At 44.2% G+C, this 19,762-nt stretch overlaps 1 protein-coding gene across 2 annotated transcripts in view; it reads right to left on the bottom strand.

Annotated features, from left to right (window-relative positions):
• HEMK1 (HemK methyltransferase family member 1) overlaps window positions 1–19,762 on the bottom strand; it is a 55,155-nt gene that overhangs the window by 10,025 nt on the left and 25,368 nt on the right. For both annotated transcript variants that reach the window (XR_008328987.1, XM_053377452.1), the window contains exons 5-10: window positions 15,286–15,447; window positions 14,701–14,765; window positions 9,052–9,101; window positions 6,729–6,834; window positions 6,160–6,255; window positions 11–124 (exon numbers count right to left, since the gene is read on the bottom strand). Coding sequence is in view for 1 of the 2 variants with exons in the window: in XM_053377452.1 (XP_053233427.1) it covers window positions 11–124; window positions 6,160–6,255; window positions 6,729–6,834; window positions 9,052–9,101; window positions 14,701–14,765; window positions 15,286–15,447 (593 nt within the window). In the remaining variant the exon portion in view is untranslated. The remainder of the gene's footprint in view (window positions 1–10; window positions 125–6,159; window positions 6,256–6,728; window positions 6,835–9,051; window positions 9,102–14,700; window positions 14,766–15,285; window positions 15,448–19,762) is intronic.

Here is a 19,762-nt window from a genome sequence, read left to right as displayed (position 1 = left end):
AGGCTCTTACTTTCCACAAAAGTCATTATGGGTGGCAGACACAAAGAGGAGCAAGTCGGGGTGACTGCACAGCCAGTTCTCCACCATCTCTGGGTGCCTGGGGTCAACTTCTAGAAACACACTCCTGAAAGCAGAGAAGCAAGAGAATGAGCCAACTTGATCAAAACTTCCTAATAGACAGGGCACTTCACATGATCAAATTGGCATGTTGAGAATGTGGGTTTAGTGGATCTGCACAGCGTTTTAAGCACACACTGAAGTGATTTGTGCAATTGCTCAAATACACTGAGCTTCCAAATGTTTTTGGCAGCTTTGAGGCTGCAAGTTGAGCATGGATTAAATTAAGCGCTGGGTGAATTGTGATGCAATCACATGCCCAGTTCAATTAGGTCATGATAGTTGGGAGCCTCAAGCTACCATACGGTGGTTCATGATGCAGGCTCTTCATCTGAATACTCACTTCTTATTTCTGCACTTCAGTTCCTAACCTGACAGAATATAATTCAATAGTGATTGAGAGAGAACGCTATGACTCCTTTAAACTGAAGCAATCAATGTGTTGAAGGAATGGTGGCGCAAGCAGTAGCAGATGGATTCTTTTGGTGGAGCAGGGGGTAAAAACCTGTTACTTGGGACCAGAAAATAGAATTCTATGAACCTAAGAACTGCTGATGCTGAATCTGACCAATGGTATATTAAATTCAACACACCATCTCCAAACAGGGGCCAAGAGCAAGCAAAGCAAGATTGAGAAAGACACTGTCTGCTTTTGCCCTAAGCACTCAAAACTATATTCAGCAGCTATGGCTGATATTCAGTACTTTTGGGTGGGTGTGTAACACTCCGTGCTAGCCTGAAGCACATTCTTTTTTCCACACAAAAAAGCACTGCCAATAGCCATTGGTGGACTTGCCTGACCTCCCCCAAGTTGGAGGCTATCAGAATCTCTGGTTGCAATTAATCCTCTACGGCAGGCACGTCCAACCTCAAGTTGCCTGTAATGTACCAACAAGTATCAAAAACTGGCAGTGATCTACCATCCTCCATAGTCATTTAAGTTTATTAAAGAAAGAAAAAAAGAAAGGATCTTTATTTCACAGATATAGTAGTTATGTTTGGATATCATTATGACAGATCCAAATAGTTACTCCCTGTCAACGGGATTCTCACACCTGATGGGGATCCCGATAGTGCCTCATGCCTCCCTCTGCCTCCACTCGCCCTCGTGCTGCTCAGGGTTGCATCGCTGTGGAGACTGGCTGCGGCAGCAGATCCTGCTGCATCTGAGGTTGCAGAGAAAGGCCCCACGATTGACCAGAGACAACCCGGCAGTCGACCCCAGGCTCACGATCGACGTGTTGTACATGGCTGCTCTACGGTATGCATATTGTGAAAAAGTATTTTCTTTCATCAGCCCTGAACCTACTGCCACTCATTGTCATGGAATCATCTGGGTTCTAGTATTATGAAAGAATCCTGGGGGCATCATTCATACATGCCTAACAATCATAATCCCCTCCTTATCTGCCAAATCAGTTATTTGTTCATGCTGAGCATTAAGCATTAATCTGTCCTTGAGTGCAACAAGGGCTAGAACACACAGTATTTTATCTGTGTTATATTGCATTTAATGCGTCCTTCTGCTGTTGTTAATTAGCAGTTGTGGTTGGGAAGGCATTCAGGATTGGGACCGCAGTGGAATGGAAGAGGGTTTTTTGTTTTTAAGAAACAAACAAACCAGGAGAGAATTTCTCCAAGAAAAAGCAAGCGCTTCGGGGAAATAATAGGATTTTCCTCAGGACAGTGAAAGGACAAAGCACTACAAACCTTTCCTCTTGCGCCAAGGGTCCAGATTCGCATTCCACCTCTGCTGTGGTTGCTGTTTAACAAGAACTAACCCAGATACATGAAATGCAGGGCTGAAGTTAACATATCATGTAGTTTGGTTCCCAGAGGACATTTTCTATTCAGAGATTCAGGATTCCACACCTGTCACCAGAACTAATTATTTTCTGCTACTGAACTAGGAATCTTACAATCTAAGTTTCTAGTGCACCCTGATAGACATCTTAATGACTATACCCAAACCCATCCCTAATGATTCTCAGCTTGAACACAGCCAATGGCAGTTTGGCAGGCTAAATAATAAACTGATGGAGAATGAGCCAAGCCTAGGCAGTGAGTTCTTTCAGAGCTTTCCCACACGGAACATTCCCTCTGAATCAACCAGGCCCAGTTACACACACAAAATGGGCATGTGTGACCTTCAAAATGTTTTTCCTTCAATTCCTCCTCCACCTTTTTTGAGGGGGGAGTTAATAAATAACTAAAATAAAGCAAAAACTCCACAGATTCTAGGAAACACTGGTTATGCTTTGAGGTTAACAATGAAAAATGATATTATAAACCCTGGAGTATGAGATGGCAAGATTTGCGCTCCAACTTTGCAGGAGGGATTTCAAGTTGCTTTTCTTTGGCTGTTAAATCATCAGTGCCTTTTTAAAACCCACAAGAATGTAGCAGTATTCGTGCTACCAGTTTTCACTTTCTCATGCTCCGGGAAAAACACTGCCATCCCAGCTCTCTGACTCCCCATCCCAAGAAACTGCTTGAAAATATTTAGCCACCTTCCAATTATTCATCTAAGCTTAACAAACTTTATTATTAAACAAAATAAAAATACTAAGTTCTAAAAGACTTTAAACACTTTTCTCTCTTTTTGGTTAGTGCTTTATTGAAGTCTGCTGGTTGAAGAATTCTCTATGCCCAAAGATGATCAACTTCTTCAATACAGTCACTGCCACCATTACATCACTGCTAACCCTCCCTTCGGTTAGAGTAAAAGGTAAAGGGACCCCCGACCATTAGGTCCAGTCGTGACCGACTCTGGGGTTGCGGCGCTCATCTCGCTTTACTGGCCGAGGGAGCCGGCGTACAGCTTCCGGGTCATGTGGCCAGCATGACTAAGCTGCTTCTGGCAAACCAGAGCAGCGCACAGAAATGCCATTTACCTTCCTGCCGGAGCGGTACCTATTTATCTACTTTCATTTTGACGTGCTTTTGAATTGCTAGGTTGGCAGGAGCAGGGACCAAGCAATGGGAGCTCACCCTGTCGCGGGGATTTGAACCGCTGACCTTCTGATAGGCAAGTTAACCCACAGCGCCACCCACATCCCTTCGGTTAGAGTACTCTGAGCTAATAAAGCAGCCTTTCCCTTAAGCTCGGACAGGGACAGCAGGGAAGGAGGTGCCAGAACAAAGTTGACTTTGATCAGGACAATGTAGTACCCAGTTTCCCCAAAGTACAGTATATTCATCAGGAACAGCAAACACATATTGGACACAGCATGCAAAAATTAAATTAATTTAAAATGCATAAAATAAAATGAAAACCCTTCCTAACACAACAATAAAGTGTTACATGACAATCCAATGAGACCTAGTTACTGTAATAGTGATGAGAAGGACGGTAGCTCAGAGCAACTGCTTTGAATTCAGATGACCCCAGCTTCAATCCCCAGAATTGACAATTTCAGCTGAAACCCCAGATAACTTTTGCCAGTCAGTGTAGAAAACACTGAGCTAGACGGATCAGCTGTCTGACTCAGCATAAGGCAGCTTTCTATGTATGTTCCTATTGTGTAAAATTGGTATTTAAATAGTTCCCAACTTCTTGTTTCAGTGCTATGTGGTCAAGGATTATTTCACCCTTTTTTGCTTTTGTACTGAGTTTTCCTCTCTCGGCACCATTCTTCATCTAGTGCTGGGACTGGAAGGCCAAGGCATGGCCCAGCTCAGAAGGGACATGACTCTCAGGAACCCTGCACTGAGAAGCACAGCCTAGGTGCTGTGCACCTGGGAGCTGCATGAGATTTCTAAGCTACCCCTCCACTTTCCAGCACTAAAGGGCAAGATAGCACAGGGAAGTGATGCAGAGGCCTCTGGGGTATTACTTCCTATAGTGCTGCGAAAGCAAAGGGCTGCCTGGCTGAGAAATGCTTCCTCACCCACCACTGCTGGTCCACGTGGCACTGCCTGACGACACTTTTGACCTGTAAGGTGCCAGGAGTTAAGTAAAGGAAGATTGGACCCTGCCACTAAGGGCTTTAGGCTAGTTAAGGGGGCACACACAGTTTCCGTCTCCCAGTAGGAAAACAGCCAGGGGAGCTGCCACTGCTGCCCACCTCCCAGCATTTGTCTGAGCCAAGTGCGTCACACTTACATAATGGTAGGGACAGCCCTGGCATTGCTGCTGTTTACCGCAGATCAGATCTCTACATGTATCGTTCAATTCGCTTCCACTGGTGGCTGTTCCACTAACCATCCTTTGTACAGTAGTACCTCAGGTTAAGAACTTAACTCGTTTCTGGAGGTCTGTTCTTAACCTGAAACTGTTCTTAACCTGAGGTACCACTTTAGCTAATGGGGCCTCCTGCTGCTGCCGCACGATTTCTGTTCTCATCCTGAAGCAAAGTTCTTAACCCGAGGTACTATTTCTGGGTTAGCGGAGTCTGTTGCCTGAAGCGTCTGCAACCTGAAGCATCTGTAACCCAAGGTACCACTGTAGTAGCTGTGCTCCACTGAAAGAGCACAGAGCTGACTGCCATACCCCAATTCTCCCTGATCTGGTACACTAAAAGTAACTGGAGGCACTGAGAGAACTCTCAGCCTCCAGAGAGGTGTCCAAGTTTTCCACAACCACTACCCAGAAATATTATCTGACATTTTCAATTATTTGTGATTTGTGGGGTTTTCTTCAAGTGTTTTGAAATCCACTGAAACATCGTAGTTGCGAAAGGAAGCTGTGGGTTGTTTCCTAGGATTGAGTTCAAACTGGACTTGTAATAATCTGGCTAATGAAGCAAACATTAAAGAGATCTTTCTCACACTTGTTTATTACACGTACTGTGGTTTCTCTCCTCCCAATCTATCTTAATGGAGATCTTTGCCAGCAAAGCTACGTTTTCTGGTGGATGGGTGTGTTCTTAAAACTACAGAGCCACAAACTGGAACATCTCAGCCACAGCAGGGTATTTTGAGATGCAGCTGGCTGCTGGCCTTTAAGTTCCCAAATGAACTTCCCCAAATCATCGCAATATAATATCTTAGGATCACTTCCCAAGTGCCACCTAATATAACTTCCTCAGCTCCAGTGATTCCTTCAACTATTTTTTCAATTATATTTTTGTAACTCCATCTCTCTCTCTCTCTCTCTCTCTCTCTTTCTCTCCATACCAGCTCAGGCGCCAAATAATAGATATAAGGTGCCGATATCTTTATGGTTTGTTGAAAATAACCAACGAATTAATGACACAGGTAGGATGGTTGAATGGTTAGGCAGGGGGCTGTAGACCCCCACATGGGGGTTTAATTCCTCCTTCTATTAGTAAAAGGGAGTCCCGTGGTGTTTCCACACCAAAATGCAAATTTGGAGGTGTACTTTACAGGTGCTGGGCTAGGGCTTGCATTGAGTGGGGGTGCCCCTGTTTCACCCCTGCTGGCCTCTACCACCCACTGTCTGTGGAGTGAATGCTGGGCCTAGCTCCCCCTCCCACCCGCCAAACATGTGAGCATGCCAAAGCCCTCCTGACAAGATCTGCACTGGTGGCAACAGAAGAAACCCCCTAAATGGCACTTTCTAGGTGCAGGGATGAGCCAGCCTAGCTGCTGTCATGGGATGACACCAGGCCTGATCTGGACCTGACTGCTGCTCCCGCTCCAGGCTGACATAGCAGTCTGTTTGCCTCCCCTCTCTTCTGCTCTGGTCACTGTGTGCAACAGGGCAGTGGATGTTGTACTTGTGCCATGCCATAAATGTTGTTGTTTTTTTTTAAATTGCTCTCTAACTTGGTGACTTTCAGACATACTAATGGTGGCTATATTGATTTTTAAGCAAAGGGAATAGGTAACAAGGGAGGATTTCTCACCTCAGTTGTGGAGTTTTTTCTCAATCCCCAATCTCTGAACCTGAGACAGAAAAGGAAGAGAACTGGGAATGACAGAAACTGCTCTCATTTCCACACTCCTGTCATTCTCTTCCTCCAAATTATTTTAGCAGTGGTGGCAGATGGTGTCCCTCAGGAAGTCTTTTTCCCGGTTCCCTGCAACAAAGCTCCCTTATTGTCGGAAAAGAAGCAGCCAGCATTAGCCAGAACTTACCTGCCATCCTTGAGGACGTATGAAGCCAATTTCAGAATCTGTTTTATTACACTCATCCCATCCTTTCCTCCATCCAGTGCACCAAGATCCTCATATCTAGAAACCAAAGACAAGGTCTAAAAATCAAAGCATTACCTAGCTTTACACACAGCAGCAAAACAAACAAGGCCGCCTGAAATATATGTTTGCTACTGACAGGCAGTGGCAGCTCTCCAAGGTTTCATTCAGGCAATATTTTTTCTGGCCCTACCTGGAGTTGTCAGGGATTGATTCTGGAACCTCCTGCATGCAAATTACATGTTCTATCACTCAGCTATGGCCCATTCTTTCAAGGGAAATGGAAAAGGTCATGACACCTCAGAACCATGTCAGGGAGATGGGGAAGGGGTCCAGCAGCTGCTACTATCTCTTCAAAATATGGCGAGAGCCCCTTTGAACTCAAAGATCTCCCCACATCATACCTAGACTGGCCTTTAGAATGCTAGCAGTCCTCACCAAAGAGCAAAAGAGACGGCGGGGGGGGGGGGGAAATGTAGTGAGGAACAAAGAGGGAAGAGGTTTCTGGCTACCTGAGGATTTCTGCCGCCAACTGAGTCATGTCTTCATGGAAAATGTATGGTGGATTACTGATTATAGTATCTATCAAACCCCAGGGCAGTAGGCATTCCCAAGAACCTACATTGAAGAATAAAAACAAATGTTAGGTTGACAGAAATGATAAATATCACCAAAATTAATGCTACTGAATATTTTTGATGCAACCAATGTATACATATTGTCAAAAGAACTGATATTATATACAATCTTAGCAACACAAATTGCAACTCAGTGGAAAACAGCCCAAAAACTTGCACTGGACGCTTGGTACTGCTCACTCTGGAAAATAGCTATAATGGAGAAAATCACATATAATTTGAGATTTCAGCAAGGACTAGAACTCCCAGACACTTTTTATATGGTTTGGCATTCCTTTATGACATATATAGCAGCACCATCATTTTCAAGACAAGCCTGGCAAATCTGGAACTAGAGTTGACAGTCCTAACTTGGGCTCTGTTGTTTTTAAATCCTGTGCAACTACTCATTCTATGTGCCTATTTTATAATTTTGTTTTTCACCATTTAATTTTTGCTTGCTCTTATAATTGTACATTATAGAACGAAATAAAAATCATAAAAAGCTTTACCAAAAAACAAAAGCAAAGCAAAACAAACTTTAGGTATAATAACAGGCTCAAAGGTAACTTGCGAAATTGTGTTTGTTTATCCCTCCCGACCTGCCAGAATAACTAGCAGGTTGGTCTGGATCACATGCATAATCCAGCCTTCATAAACCATGGTTCATAAATCAAGGGTGTCAAGCACTCCTTCCTCACTCCTCCCCTCCTCTGACAAAGAGAAGATGAAGGAGAAGTACTTGGTCCAGAGACTAAACAGAAGAAGAAGAAGAAGAGTTTGGATTTGATATCCCGCCTTTCACTCCCCTTCAGGAGTCTCAAAGCGGCTAACATTCTCCTTTCCCTTCCTCCCCCACAACAAACACTCTGTGAGGTGAGTGGGGCTGAGAGACTTCAGAGAAGTGTGACTAGCCCAAGGTCACCCAGCAGCTGCATGTGGAGGAGCGGAGACGCGAACCCGGTTCCCCAGATTACGAGACTACCGCTCTTAACCACTACACCACACTGGCTCTCAGCTTATAAGGCCTACACTGATCATCTAAATGACACCACGGTCCCCCCGCCCAATAAAAAAATAAATTAGAAAACCCTTCCAAACTTATAAACTGCAAAACAATGCTTAAGGGAACTGTATACTGTTAAAACAGTGGTGTGAAAAGCAGCAGTAGCGCTCTCCCAATAAGTGTGTCCTGCTTGTCAGGACTGGGCAAGATGGTGGCAAGTTTGGGGGAAGCTACAGGTTGGTGGAAGCCCTGCAGAGGCCTCTACCACCAACTTGGAACTCCCTGGCCTCACTGCCTTGCCCCTCTATTCCTGTCCACTGGGAGGGCACTGCTGCCTCTCTGCTCCCCGCATGGGCTGCTGCTGTACCTGGCCAGATTATAAAGAACAACATATGAAGCTGTGGCAATTTTGGAATAAAGAATACTTTATGGGAGCTATAGCAGCACAGGTTTCATAGCACTATATTGGGTGCTGAAACATGCCAATGGTTATATAATGGCAGCCTTATAACACAAAGTGTTTCCCAGCATCATGAATGCCAATGCCCTATAGTTCTCAAAAGCCAAATTCTGGTTATTTTTATGTCTATTCACATCCTGCCTTTTTCCCTGACAGGGACTCGTACCTGTTAAGTTTTAAAAATCTGGCAAAATGGCCGCTTCAGAATTTTGTGAAGACATTTAAAGTGACATATTTGAAAAAGGGACTTTTTCTTCAGGGGAGGAAAAAGGTTACTGAAGTGCAGCCAGGTTTGCTTACCTCAGCATTCAAATTGTTTACAAAAATCAGCAAGCCACTGCTTTGCAAGTACTGTGCTGCTATATAAGGCCTCAGCTCAACACATTTAACTCATTCTTCAACTGAAAATAATAATATACAGTACAGGGCTATTATTATTTTTTTACAAAAGCTCATGACACATTAAAAAAAAGCAATAAATCAATAAAATAACTGAAAACAGAGAGCACTAAAAGGAATGATAAGCAGAATACAAAATATGACGGAGGTAACTGGGCAAATTATTGATGCATTTTGGGTACCACATACTGATACAGTGTTGAATGTACAGAAATGGCGAAGGGCAACTGTGTTCTGCAGGTCACTTCTGACATGTGAGAATTAGCACTCCTGCATTTTAATACACAATGGCTCTTGTCTTTGACCTTCCCCTGGTACCAATTAACATGAGCAACTGCATATATGAAACTTACTTGAAGACACATCATGGTGAAGGATCTTTACCCTGTCCTGCAGATGTAACCTTTTAGAGAAGAGATCATACATGAGATACAGATCATCTTTTAATGTAACAATTGAAAATAGCATTAAAACCCATCACATCCAATCTAATGAAGAAAACCATTGCAACAATCAACAGCACAGTTTTTCAGTCTGAAAACTGTGAAGTAATTATTATGGTTCTGTTTGGCACAAGCTCAAAAGAAAAAGAGAGAGATGTTATTAGTGTAACCATCAATTATGCAAAACTTTGATTAAGCAAGGAATTTTGCACTCCTCACTGCAGTCCTCCTCTGTAGGAAGTCATTAGAAAACTAAAGACTATCAGTCTCCGTGGCTGGCAATTACCATATTTTTCACCCTGTATGACGCACTTTTTCCCCTCCAAAAATGAAGGGGGAATGTGTGTGCGTCCTATGGGGCGAATGCTGGCTTTCGCTGAAGCCTGGAGAGCGAGCCCCACAAGCTCGGGGGACAGCGGGGAGGTGGAACACCGCCATTCCGCTGTCCCCCGACCTGGTTTGGAGGCTGGCGGCGGGGAGAAGCCCGCTTCTCCCTGCCGCCAGCCCCGCAAGCTCGGGGAACAGCGGGGAGGCGCAGCGCGCCATCCCGCTGTCTCCCGACGTAGTTTGGAGGCTGGTGGCGGGCTTCCCCCGCCCCCAGCCCCGCAAGCTCCCAGAGCGACCGCGAAGCTGCGCGCAGCTTCGGGATCGCTCTGGGACCCGTTCTGGGGGCGGGGGAAGCTTGGGCTTCCCCTGCCCCCAGCCCCGCAAGCTCCCAGAGCGATCGCAAAGCTGTGCGCAGCTTCGGGATCACTCTGGGACCCGTTCTGGGGGAGGGGGAAGCTCGGGCTTTCCCCGCCCCCAGCCCCGTATGCTCCCAGAGCAGGCTTCGTGCAGCTCTCCGCAAGCTGTGGGAACCCGGAGCGACTTCGCGCTGGCCTCCAACGGCTTGCGGAGAGCTGCCTGTTCTGGGGGCTGGGGTTGGGGAAGCTCAGACTTCCCCCTCCCCAGCCCCGTGCCTGGGGGGGGGATAATTTTTTCCCTTTTATTTCCCCCCCCCAAAAAAATCTAGGTGCGTCCTATGGGCCGGTGCGTCCTATAGGGCGAAAAATACGGTACCTTCTTCCTCCCCATCTCCTTTCCAACATCATAATATACCGCTAAATCACCAAGTTTGGCTGGCAGTATATTATGATGTTAGAAAGCAGAAATCGCCACACCCTGGCTGCTGCTGTGATATGTTCAACACCACCGTGTGTCTGCAACATTGCTATAGTGGGGTTTGTATATTTTGTATATATTGTTTATAGTGGGGCATAGCAGCGGTTGTGGAGAAGGTGACCATGGGTTGAGTAAATGGCCTCACAGACCAAATTAGGACCCCTGCCAGGGAAATTTAGCCACAGAAATGTTTGCTATTGAAGATGGGCAAAACAGAAATGTGATTAAACAAAACGAAATTTTGCAGCTGTATGACATTCTGCAGAATAGTTATTACGTAAGTGGAAGCTGAGAGAACAGTTGCTTGACAAGTCCTTATGTGGGTAAGCAACAACAGTTGGTGGTGGAATTTTGGAACTGAAAGAAAGGGATGCCAAGTCCCATGGCTCTGGCCAAGTTTCTCAGCACAGGGATCATAAGCACATGGCAAATCCTGACTAGGAATAAAGGGGCCCCTAAAAAGAAAAGAAAACCCACCAGTCTGCAATCACATGCCTTTGGGAGATATGGGCGTGGGACTCATTAGCAGAGAATGGGTCTTACCCAAGATTTGCCCACAGGGGAGCACTAACATTATAACATGCCGCTTAAAAGGTGTAGCAAGCCCACAACTGGCTTAGATGGGAAGATAACGTGGCTTAATACGGTGGCCTTGTGGAAAACCGCTGCAGGGGGATAGGCCTTGACAGCCTCTCAAGATTAAAATGTAAAAATGAAAAGGTGAATTTGCAAAGCTCCATGTTTGCCTCCTACTCGCATCTCCTTATCAGATTCTCCAGCACTAGCAGATTGGGAGATAGTTCACCTGACATAACATCTAGAAGTCTGAAAATCCTGTGGCTGGTGCCTCTTTCACCAGCAGCCTGTAAGAAAAAAGCCACATGTGGGAAACAGGTGGCTTTGCTCTGCTACAGGCAGCTCATATCTACTCTGTGGGCTAATTTAGACCCACAAGATTCAGTGGTGGTGTTCATTTTCTCAGGGTTATTATCCCGAGACAACAAAATGTGTGTACAAACTAAGGACACGTGCTTTAGCTGCCTCAACTTATACTGCAGATCACCATTCCTCCCCAAAGGGAAAGCAGAGTAAACAGAGAACCAGGATGGGTGACTCTTTTTCAACTCATTTCTGGGTTGGCCTGATTTACCAGTTCAATGAACAAAAATGACTCAGAATCTGAAAACACCATTCCAAGACTATGCAAACAAATCTGTAGTCCTTTGGGACTCATTTACTCCACCAAATATTACTAATAGTCTTGATTAGCAAAACTATTTGCAGAGGGCATATCTTTTCTAGAAATAGAGGGATAATCTACAGTAGGATAAGGGAGTCCCTTCTGATAATTAACTCATCAACAGGCTGCAGTCATCTCTATTACTGCAAGTGCTCCTGGATGACACTGATTATTTGGATCCACTTCAGTCTTGGTTTAGGCCTGATTTCGGGACTGAATCAGTCTTAGTCACCCTGATGGATGACCTGTATCGGGAAGTGCAACCCTGTTACTCTTACTTGATCACTCAGCAGCTTTTGATATCATTGAATATGGTCTCTTCCTAGATCAACTGTCTGGGATGCAGTTTGGAGGCACTGGACTACAGCGGTTCTGTTCCTACCTGCCCGGTCACCTGTCTAATTGTCCTCTTCAAGCATGCAAGTAGGGAAGCGATGGAGCAGAACCCTCTACTTGCCCCGTCTGGGGCAGATGAGAGCCCAAAAACATCTGGAATGCCACTGGCTCCCTAGCACTGCTCTAGGAAATTGTGCAGACTGGGTCAGAGATAGAGGGCAAGTGAATAGATGGTGGTGAGGAGCTGACAGGCCCCCAAGACTTACAACTTGCACCAATAGCTGTGACATGCCTAGCTGGGCATATTCAATCTCAAGGATGAGAGAGAAAGCTGTCTCCATTACTGAAGCAGAGGGGCTGTGCTCTTCTCCAACCACTCACCCCTGATCTGATCCCTTGAATTTTCTTTTGTGAAGACTTGTAAATAATAGCCGAAGTGGGAAGGGGACCTTTTTAGAGGGCAAAAATGCTTGTGACTAGCTCAGCAATAATTGGAGCAGAATGCGGTGGCCTAAAAGAGGCCCAGCAGTCTAACTCAGAATATCGGAGATTCCACCTTCAAGCTGCACTTTTCATGATCTTAAACTAAACTAATGCAACTGTCTCCTGTTAGTTGGTTCAACTTTCCCCCAACTCTGCTGCCATTCTGAATGGATTCCTCTCCCCCCACCCCCACCAGCACAGCGGAAAAGTAGTCATGCTTGTTAATCAGAAATTCACAGGTATCAAAATACTCCTCCTGTGAGATAGCTCTACTGTGTTGCACCCATTGTTATCTACTGATATTACAACACCATCTCTGAATTACTGTGTAAACATCCCAAATGGGTCTGGGTGCTACAGGAAGGGGAATAAAGTAAAGTCTCTAGCTGTCAGAAGAGAACAAAGCCATAATTAAGAAAGGGTAACGCTTATGAAATGAAAGGAAGGCATATGTTTATTGTTCCTTTCTTCACTCTTCACTCTGCAGTAATTAATGTAACTTGATCATGATGATAGAGCGAGCCCATGTCTTATACTGTAAAGCTTGTTTATATTTAAAAACCTGGGTAAAATTAAACAATGTATTAATAAGAATAAGAATAAGAATTTGTATACTGCTCTTCATCTGAAGATCACATGGTGGTTCACAACATAAAAATACAAAATGAGAACACAAAATACATAATAAAACAAAAACAAACCAATAACCCACCTCCCACAATCAGATTTCTAGAATGTTAATCAGCCAAAGGCCTGGTTATAGAGAAATGTTTTTGCCTGGTGCCTAAAGATATGTAATGAAGGTACCAGGTGAGCCTCCCTGGGGAGAGCATTCAACAGAAGGGGAGCCACTGCAGAAAAGGCCTGGACCTCTCATGGAGAAGACACACAAAGAAGGACCTTAAGGACGCCTCTCCCTGTATAAACCATGACAGATTCTGCGTCCATCATCTGAGGCCCTTTTTCATGCGCTAATTTTCCCCTCTGCGGAGGGGGAAAGGTGCTGAAAGCCTAAATTTCAACAGAAAGTAATCTGACCGTGACAAGGGGCTGATGTCAATATCATTCACTTTCAGATCACCCTTTTTCTGCTCAGTTGAGAGAATAAGGTCCAGAGTGTGGCTTGCCTTATGTGTTGGTCTAATGACATGTCGGGACAGCTCCATGATAATCATGGCAGCAATGATGTCCTGAGCCAGTTGCCTTGGCACGAATGTTGAAGTCTTCCAAAACCAGCGGTCTTGGGAGTCCCCAACACCGCTTCCAAGACCAGTTCTGTCAGCTCAGGCAAGGAAACTCCTGGGCAAGGGTGGTAAACTAGCAAAATTTCTAATCTGTCCTGACTGCCCAATGCCAGGAACTCAATTCTAGTCCCCCCCAAACTGGACAGAGAGCCTGGAGAGAGAGACAGAGAGAGGGGGGATTTCTATAGATGACAGCAACTTGCCCTCCCTGTCCCTCAAGTCTGCCCTGATGCTTGAGTACCCAGGTGGGCACAGCTGGGTGGGACGAACTCCATCCTGCTCACCCACCCAGGTCTCAGTGATACAGACCAGATCAGCCTCCTCATCCATGATCAGACCATGGATGAGAGGGGTCTTACTCAGAGCACCCCGGACATTCATCAACAGGAGCCACAGAGCCAAGGGCTGACTGATAGGATAACCACAACCTGCCAGGTTGGAGGAGGGGCTGGCACATGGTACAGCCACTAACTGCCTGTGGCATTTGCCGTTTACCTGGCCTGCCCTCCTACCCTGAATCACTGTGATTGGGGTCGCCCCTGTTATTCCCAGCTCTTCTCTTCCTAGACATGTCTTACTCCCTTATTTTAAAAGCAACGAAACCACAAATTTAAAAGTCAAAAAGCAGTTAAAAACAATTTAAAACACTGTAAACAATTGGGGCAACACCAACAGCAACAAAATCCACTAAGCTATACCCCGACCCAAGAGTCTGTTCAGCTGCCTCTGCTTTTGTAGCTGGAGTCAGTCAGGGAGCAGGTTCTCACAGCCAAGATCTTAATCTTGTCTTATTTTTTAAAAAAATCTGATCGAGTTTCTCCAGCAATTATAGGTTGGTTGTATGATAGTTGTTTTAGTAATGCTTTCTAATATACAAGTGCAATAGCACTTGGAGAGTTACGGCAGAGTTGTTTACGCTGCATCCCACGATTTTAAATCCTGACCATTAAAAATGTTTGTTTATACAACCCAGATGCTTTGTTTAAACTGCCTGAAATTAGGAACAGAGCACCAGTAAACTGACCAAATGTCAGACACATTGGTAAAGAAATAGAAAATGTTGGCTATTAGTATATATAGGGAGCGTGCTCTTACCTTGCTGCATTTTCCCTGGCGAGATTCACAGCAGCTTGTGATTTATCTGTGGCAATGACTCTGCTCTAAGAAAGAAAGGGAACAAGCACAACAGAAGCAAACATGAAATAATTTCTTGGGCACAGCTGGTAAAAAAAAAGCCATTTGGAGCAACTGAGATGAGCAAGGCCAGTGTAATGCTTTGGAACCGAGCTCTTTCTAAGCCCCCTTCTGCACTATACATTCAAAGCAGTTTCATACTACTTTTATATGGCTTCTCCCAAAGAATCCTGGGAAGTGTAGTTTATTGGGCATGCTGAGAGCTGGTAGGAGATCCCCTGTTCCCCTCACAGAGCTACAATTCCAAGAGTTGCCTGCGAAGAGGGAATGATTGTTAAACCACCCTGGGAATTCCTGAGCCATGCCAGGTACGAGGCTACTGGTGCAAAAAATAAATAAATGAATATGATGTTTGTTCTTGACTTTTAGACCTCAGGTGGCAAACTTTTGGAAGCAGTGGCTCGTCTTTCCATCCCTTCTTTCCTAGTGAAGCAGGGCAGAGGCAGGTCTCTCAACATTATTGTCATAAATGAAAATTTCACTCACATGAGGCAGCTTCTTCAGGAGACTCAGAGCAATCGCCCCTGAGCCACAGCCAACCTCCAGGATCACAAGCCCACTGTTCTCTGGAGACAGCTGGGGATGCTTGCAGTTTGCTGAGGTCGATCGCTTCCTGCATTCTTCATCCACAATAAGGGAGACCAGTTCCTACCAGGTAAGAAGCAGGTTCTGTGATGAGTCCACAGAAGTCTGACCCTAATTTCTCAGTTTACTGTCTGAATGCAGAGCTTTCTGTATGATACTGTAGAATTAGCTGGTGTGTTGAGGCATGTGCTGAACACAATATATTATATATTATAAAGCTAAGTGCTGTAAAAAGGGTCCTCGTTTATTTCTTAAAAAAGGATGCCTAGGAACCCTTAATAACATTAGCACAATAGTTTTGTATGCAGTGAAAACCTGTACAAAACCCCTGCACCATGCAGAAACAAAGCCTGTAAGGACAACACAAATGCTCCGAAGTACAAAGGCAAAAAAATGATAGGGCTTGAATAATGTTGAGTTATTGTTAGTATTTTTGTTGTGTTCATTAATGCCTGTGTTAGCGTGGAATGGAGACTTTTCAGAAGGGCTGCTTACTTCACCTGAGTGGCTTTAGACCAAAAAGTTTTCCCCAGGAGAGACGCCTGTTTGCCTGTTACACCCGTGTATTTGCATACCTCCTCCTCTGGAAATTGAGCAACCAGAAAGTGGGTCATAATAGTACATCTGAGGCTACAGAAGCCTAGAAGGAATCCCATCTGTCTCTTCCAGTTTTCTCCCACGTGTTTGCAGCATGGCTGGTTGCTGTGGGAACTATTAGGATGTTGAAAACTGGTAATGAAATGTAGAAATTGGGGCAGAGGAGTCCTTCAGGGTTTGCTGCAAAACATTTACCCGTGGGGAGTGGGTGACTAGAGATATTCACACTGACATGGGGAAAAGGGAGGGATGATGCTCAGCATAGGACTCTTAGCCTGCAGGTTGCTCAATTCTATGAATGCTCTAGGACTACAGCTCCCATCAGCCCCATCTTGTCAAAAACATCTGGAGGGCACCAGGTTGGTGAAGGCCGTTCTAAGAGGCCCTCAATGCCTGAGGCCATGTTCATATGCATTCCAGAATTAAATTAATTTTCCTAATCTAAAAATGAGAATAATGGATTACAAAGCAAGGGGAGAGGTGGACAGATGACAGTATGCAACAAGAAACTCATCCTGGGCTACATTCTCACAAATGCAAAGCTGTAGTGATGAAAAGAAAAGGATTAGTATTTTTGGTGTAGGAGAGTTTCCACCTTTTTCCCCCTTCACAAGCAGCCTATGCTCACGCACAGAATATTCTTAGAGCTCCCACAAGAAGGCTGGAGATTACAGAGAAACTCAGGAAACACAGGTCTCTAGTACTCTCTACTTTCATTTGTTTTGCTCTCTCTTTTTCAACTAAGAGATGGGAATTGTGCTGCCGGCAGCGGTCATAAAAGGGGCACTTCCACGAATTTGCAGGTGAAGTTTGTACCCATACTTAGAAAGCTTTGTCAGCAAACGCACCCTTGAACGTGCTGGCTTTCTGGTACTTTGCAGCAATGTGTGTTGTACATACAAAGGCCTCAGCACTTCAGGAAAAATTTCAAGCACCAGGATGGAATGCTGAGACGTATAACATGAGCATACAATACAGGAGCTTATATTCATGGTGGTGTTTATATAACAGTTGCATAAGGAAGGGCCCTGCTTCCGCCCTTTTCCTTGTTAGCTTACCGCCTTAAGGATCAAAATTCCATATAAACAGAGGCAAATCCATGCAAACCTGGATCTGTGCCCAGTAAAAAAGGGGTGGGAGAAAAAGGAGCACAGGGGGAAAGAAGACTGCTAGATCTTCCACACTAGCCCTACCCATGTCTTAAACCTCCCATAGTTGGTCCTCCCAGAGGCTTTCCTCATCAGTTGGCTCTTTGGTTGGCTTATATGTGCTCAACATAGAGCCAGGCCTGCCATCACCAGGCCTAGTTTCATCCTTAACCAATGGACCAGTGAATGCCATTAATTCATGGGTATATAAGAGAGTGGGTTTAACTGGATTACCCTTTCAGTGTGTAGGGTATTTTGATTCACATTGCGCTGAATTTAGTGGGACTTCCAACTAGGTAAATGCAGACAGGACTCTAGAACTTGTGGACATCCAATGAAGCTGAACGTCGGAGGAATTCAGGACGTATCAAAGAAACTACTTCTTCGCATGGCACATTGTTAAACTATGGAACTCTCTCCCATAGGAGGCAGTGATGGCTTTGAAATTCAAATTAAGAATTTGTCAAGAATGTATAACTTGCTGTTGAAATGGAACACTCAGGATGAAACGGTGAAATCTGCTATGATTAAACGGGCACAAGATGTTGGACACAACATTATGATGGCTGACTGGGAACAGTTATGGACCACAGGTATGAAGTTTACGGCATGTAATTGAAAATGACTTACAGGTGGTATATGACACCAGTCAAGCTCGCAAAAATTTACCATTTGCCCGATAATAAATGTTGGAAATGTAATGAGACGGAGGGTACATTCTTTCACCTTTGGTGGACATGCCCAAGGATTAAGACATTCTGGGAGATGATTTATAATGAAATGAAAAAGGTATTTAAATACACCTTCCTGAAGAAACCAGAGGCCTTTCTCCTGGGCATGGTCGGCCAATTGGTGCCAAAGAAGGATAGAACTTTCTTTATGTATGCTACAACAGCAGCAAGCATACTTATCGCAAAGCATTGGAAGACACAAGATTTACCCACCCGGGAAGAATGGCAGATGAAGTTGATGGACTACATGGAACTGGCGGAAATGACTGGCAGAATCCGAGACCAGGGAGAAGAGTCGGTGGAAGAAGATTGGAAAAAATTTAAAGACTATTTACAGAAACACTGTAAAATTAACGAATGTTAGAAGGATGCTGGAATGAAGTTATATGGCTTTAGCAGAAATGTTATAAAGAATTAAGTAAAAATAGATTGTTAATGGGCCAAAGGGGAAAAAATAAGGTTAGATTGTGTTAAGATAAATTATAGGACAAAAACTGAGAAAGATGGAAAGGATTTGCTGAAATAGCTAACTGAACTAGAATACAAAAAAGGGAGGTGTGAGGAGGTTGTTGAAACGAGTAAATGAAAGATAAGATATGGGAATATTGGATGTGTTTTTAATTGTTTTTGTTTTTGTTCTGTTAAGATAAGTAGTGTTTTTCGTTTTTCATGTATTGTATTGTATTGCTTTGTTTAACTCTTTTTCTTCTTTTTGTAATCTTTAAACTCTTAATAAATATTATTTTTTTAAAAAAAGAAATTCATGGGGCACAAGGCTATCAATAGCTACCAGCCACAATGACTATGTCCTACCTTTGCTCTTAGAGCCAATGGGCCTCTGAATATCAGTTGCTGGTACACACACACCATCTTGAATTTGAACCACTACATCTATGCACCCTGGCATATTAGTAATTCTGAATTATAATTTCTTCTAGGAAAAGCTAAATCTTGCTGCATCATTATCTCAGAAACTGGTTACTCTCACTATCTCCATTAAAGGCTCCCCTCCCACATTTTTTTTTTTAAAAAGCAGACTGCATCGTATTTCTACTAGGGTGCAAATGGATCAATGTCAGAGATGCAGCATTTATCAAGAAATACTACTACTACAACAAATAAAACTATGCTGGTAATCCTAGGAGAACAAGGAGCTAGCGTAGGGCAAAATGTTCCAAGATTAGAAAAATTATGAGGTTAGAGGAATCAGTAGCACATTGGTCACAGTTTCTTCCATGTTGTCTGCAGCCTTTTCCACATGGCATGCTAAAACACTGAAGAGGCATCTGACCTAGTTTCATGTATATCCCACAGCAACTGGATAGATGAGTCATCAGCGTGGTGGTAACAGACTCGACCTATGGGAATATCACAATGCACGTAACTGCTTAAGAGCACTACCTACTAGTCATTCACTATGAGCACATCCCACATGCTAGACACCCTGCCAGTCTGAGTCACTGGCACAGGTTACGAAAAGCAGTTTGAGGATTTTAGTACCTCTTTCCTAGAACTGGAGGCTGAGCAAAAGCATTTCAAAATGAAACCTCCCTCCCTCCCTTCTGGCCTTGAAAACAGCAGCACCAGCTTTTTCAACAGCTTTGCTCTGGTATATATTGAACTATCATTGGGAAAGACATTGAGGGAAGGGCAGGGGAGAGAGAGAAACCAAAAAAAGAGGACTACTTGGTTTTCATTTGCTTTAAACGATGATCAAGAAAAACAACAGCATAAAATGCTGTAAGAGGAATGGGGCAGGATGCTGCTATAATAAAACAACAACAACAACAACTTCTTCTTCTTCTTCTTACAGTGGTACCTCAGGTTAAGTACATCAACAAATTTATCAACAAATTTAAAGTGCTGGTTTGGGCCTTCAAAGCCTTTAAGACTTAAAATTGC

Source organism: Podarcis raffonei, chromosome 2 (genome assembly GCF_027172205.1).
Source record: "Podarcis raffonei isolate rPodRaf1 chromosome 2, rPodRaf1.pri, whole genome shotgun sequence".
Classification (NCBI taxonomy): domain Eukaryota; kingdom Metazoa; phylum Chordata; class Lepidosauria; order Squamata; family Lacertidae; genus Podarcis; species Podarcis raffonei.
This window is presented reverse-complemented; position numbering and strand designations above follow the sequence as displayed.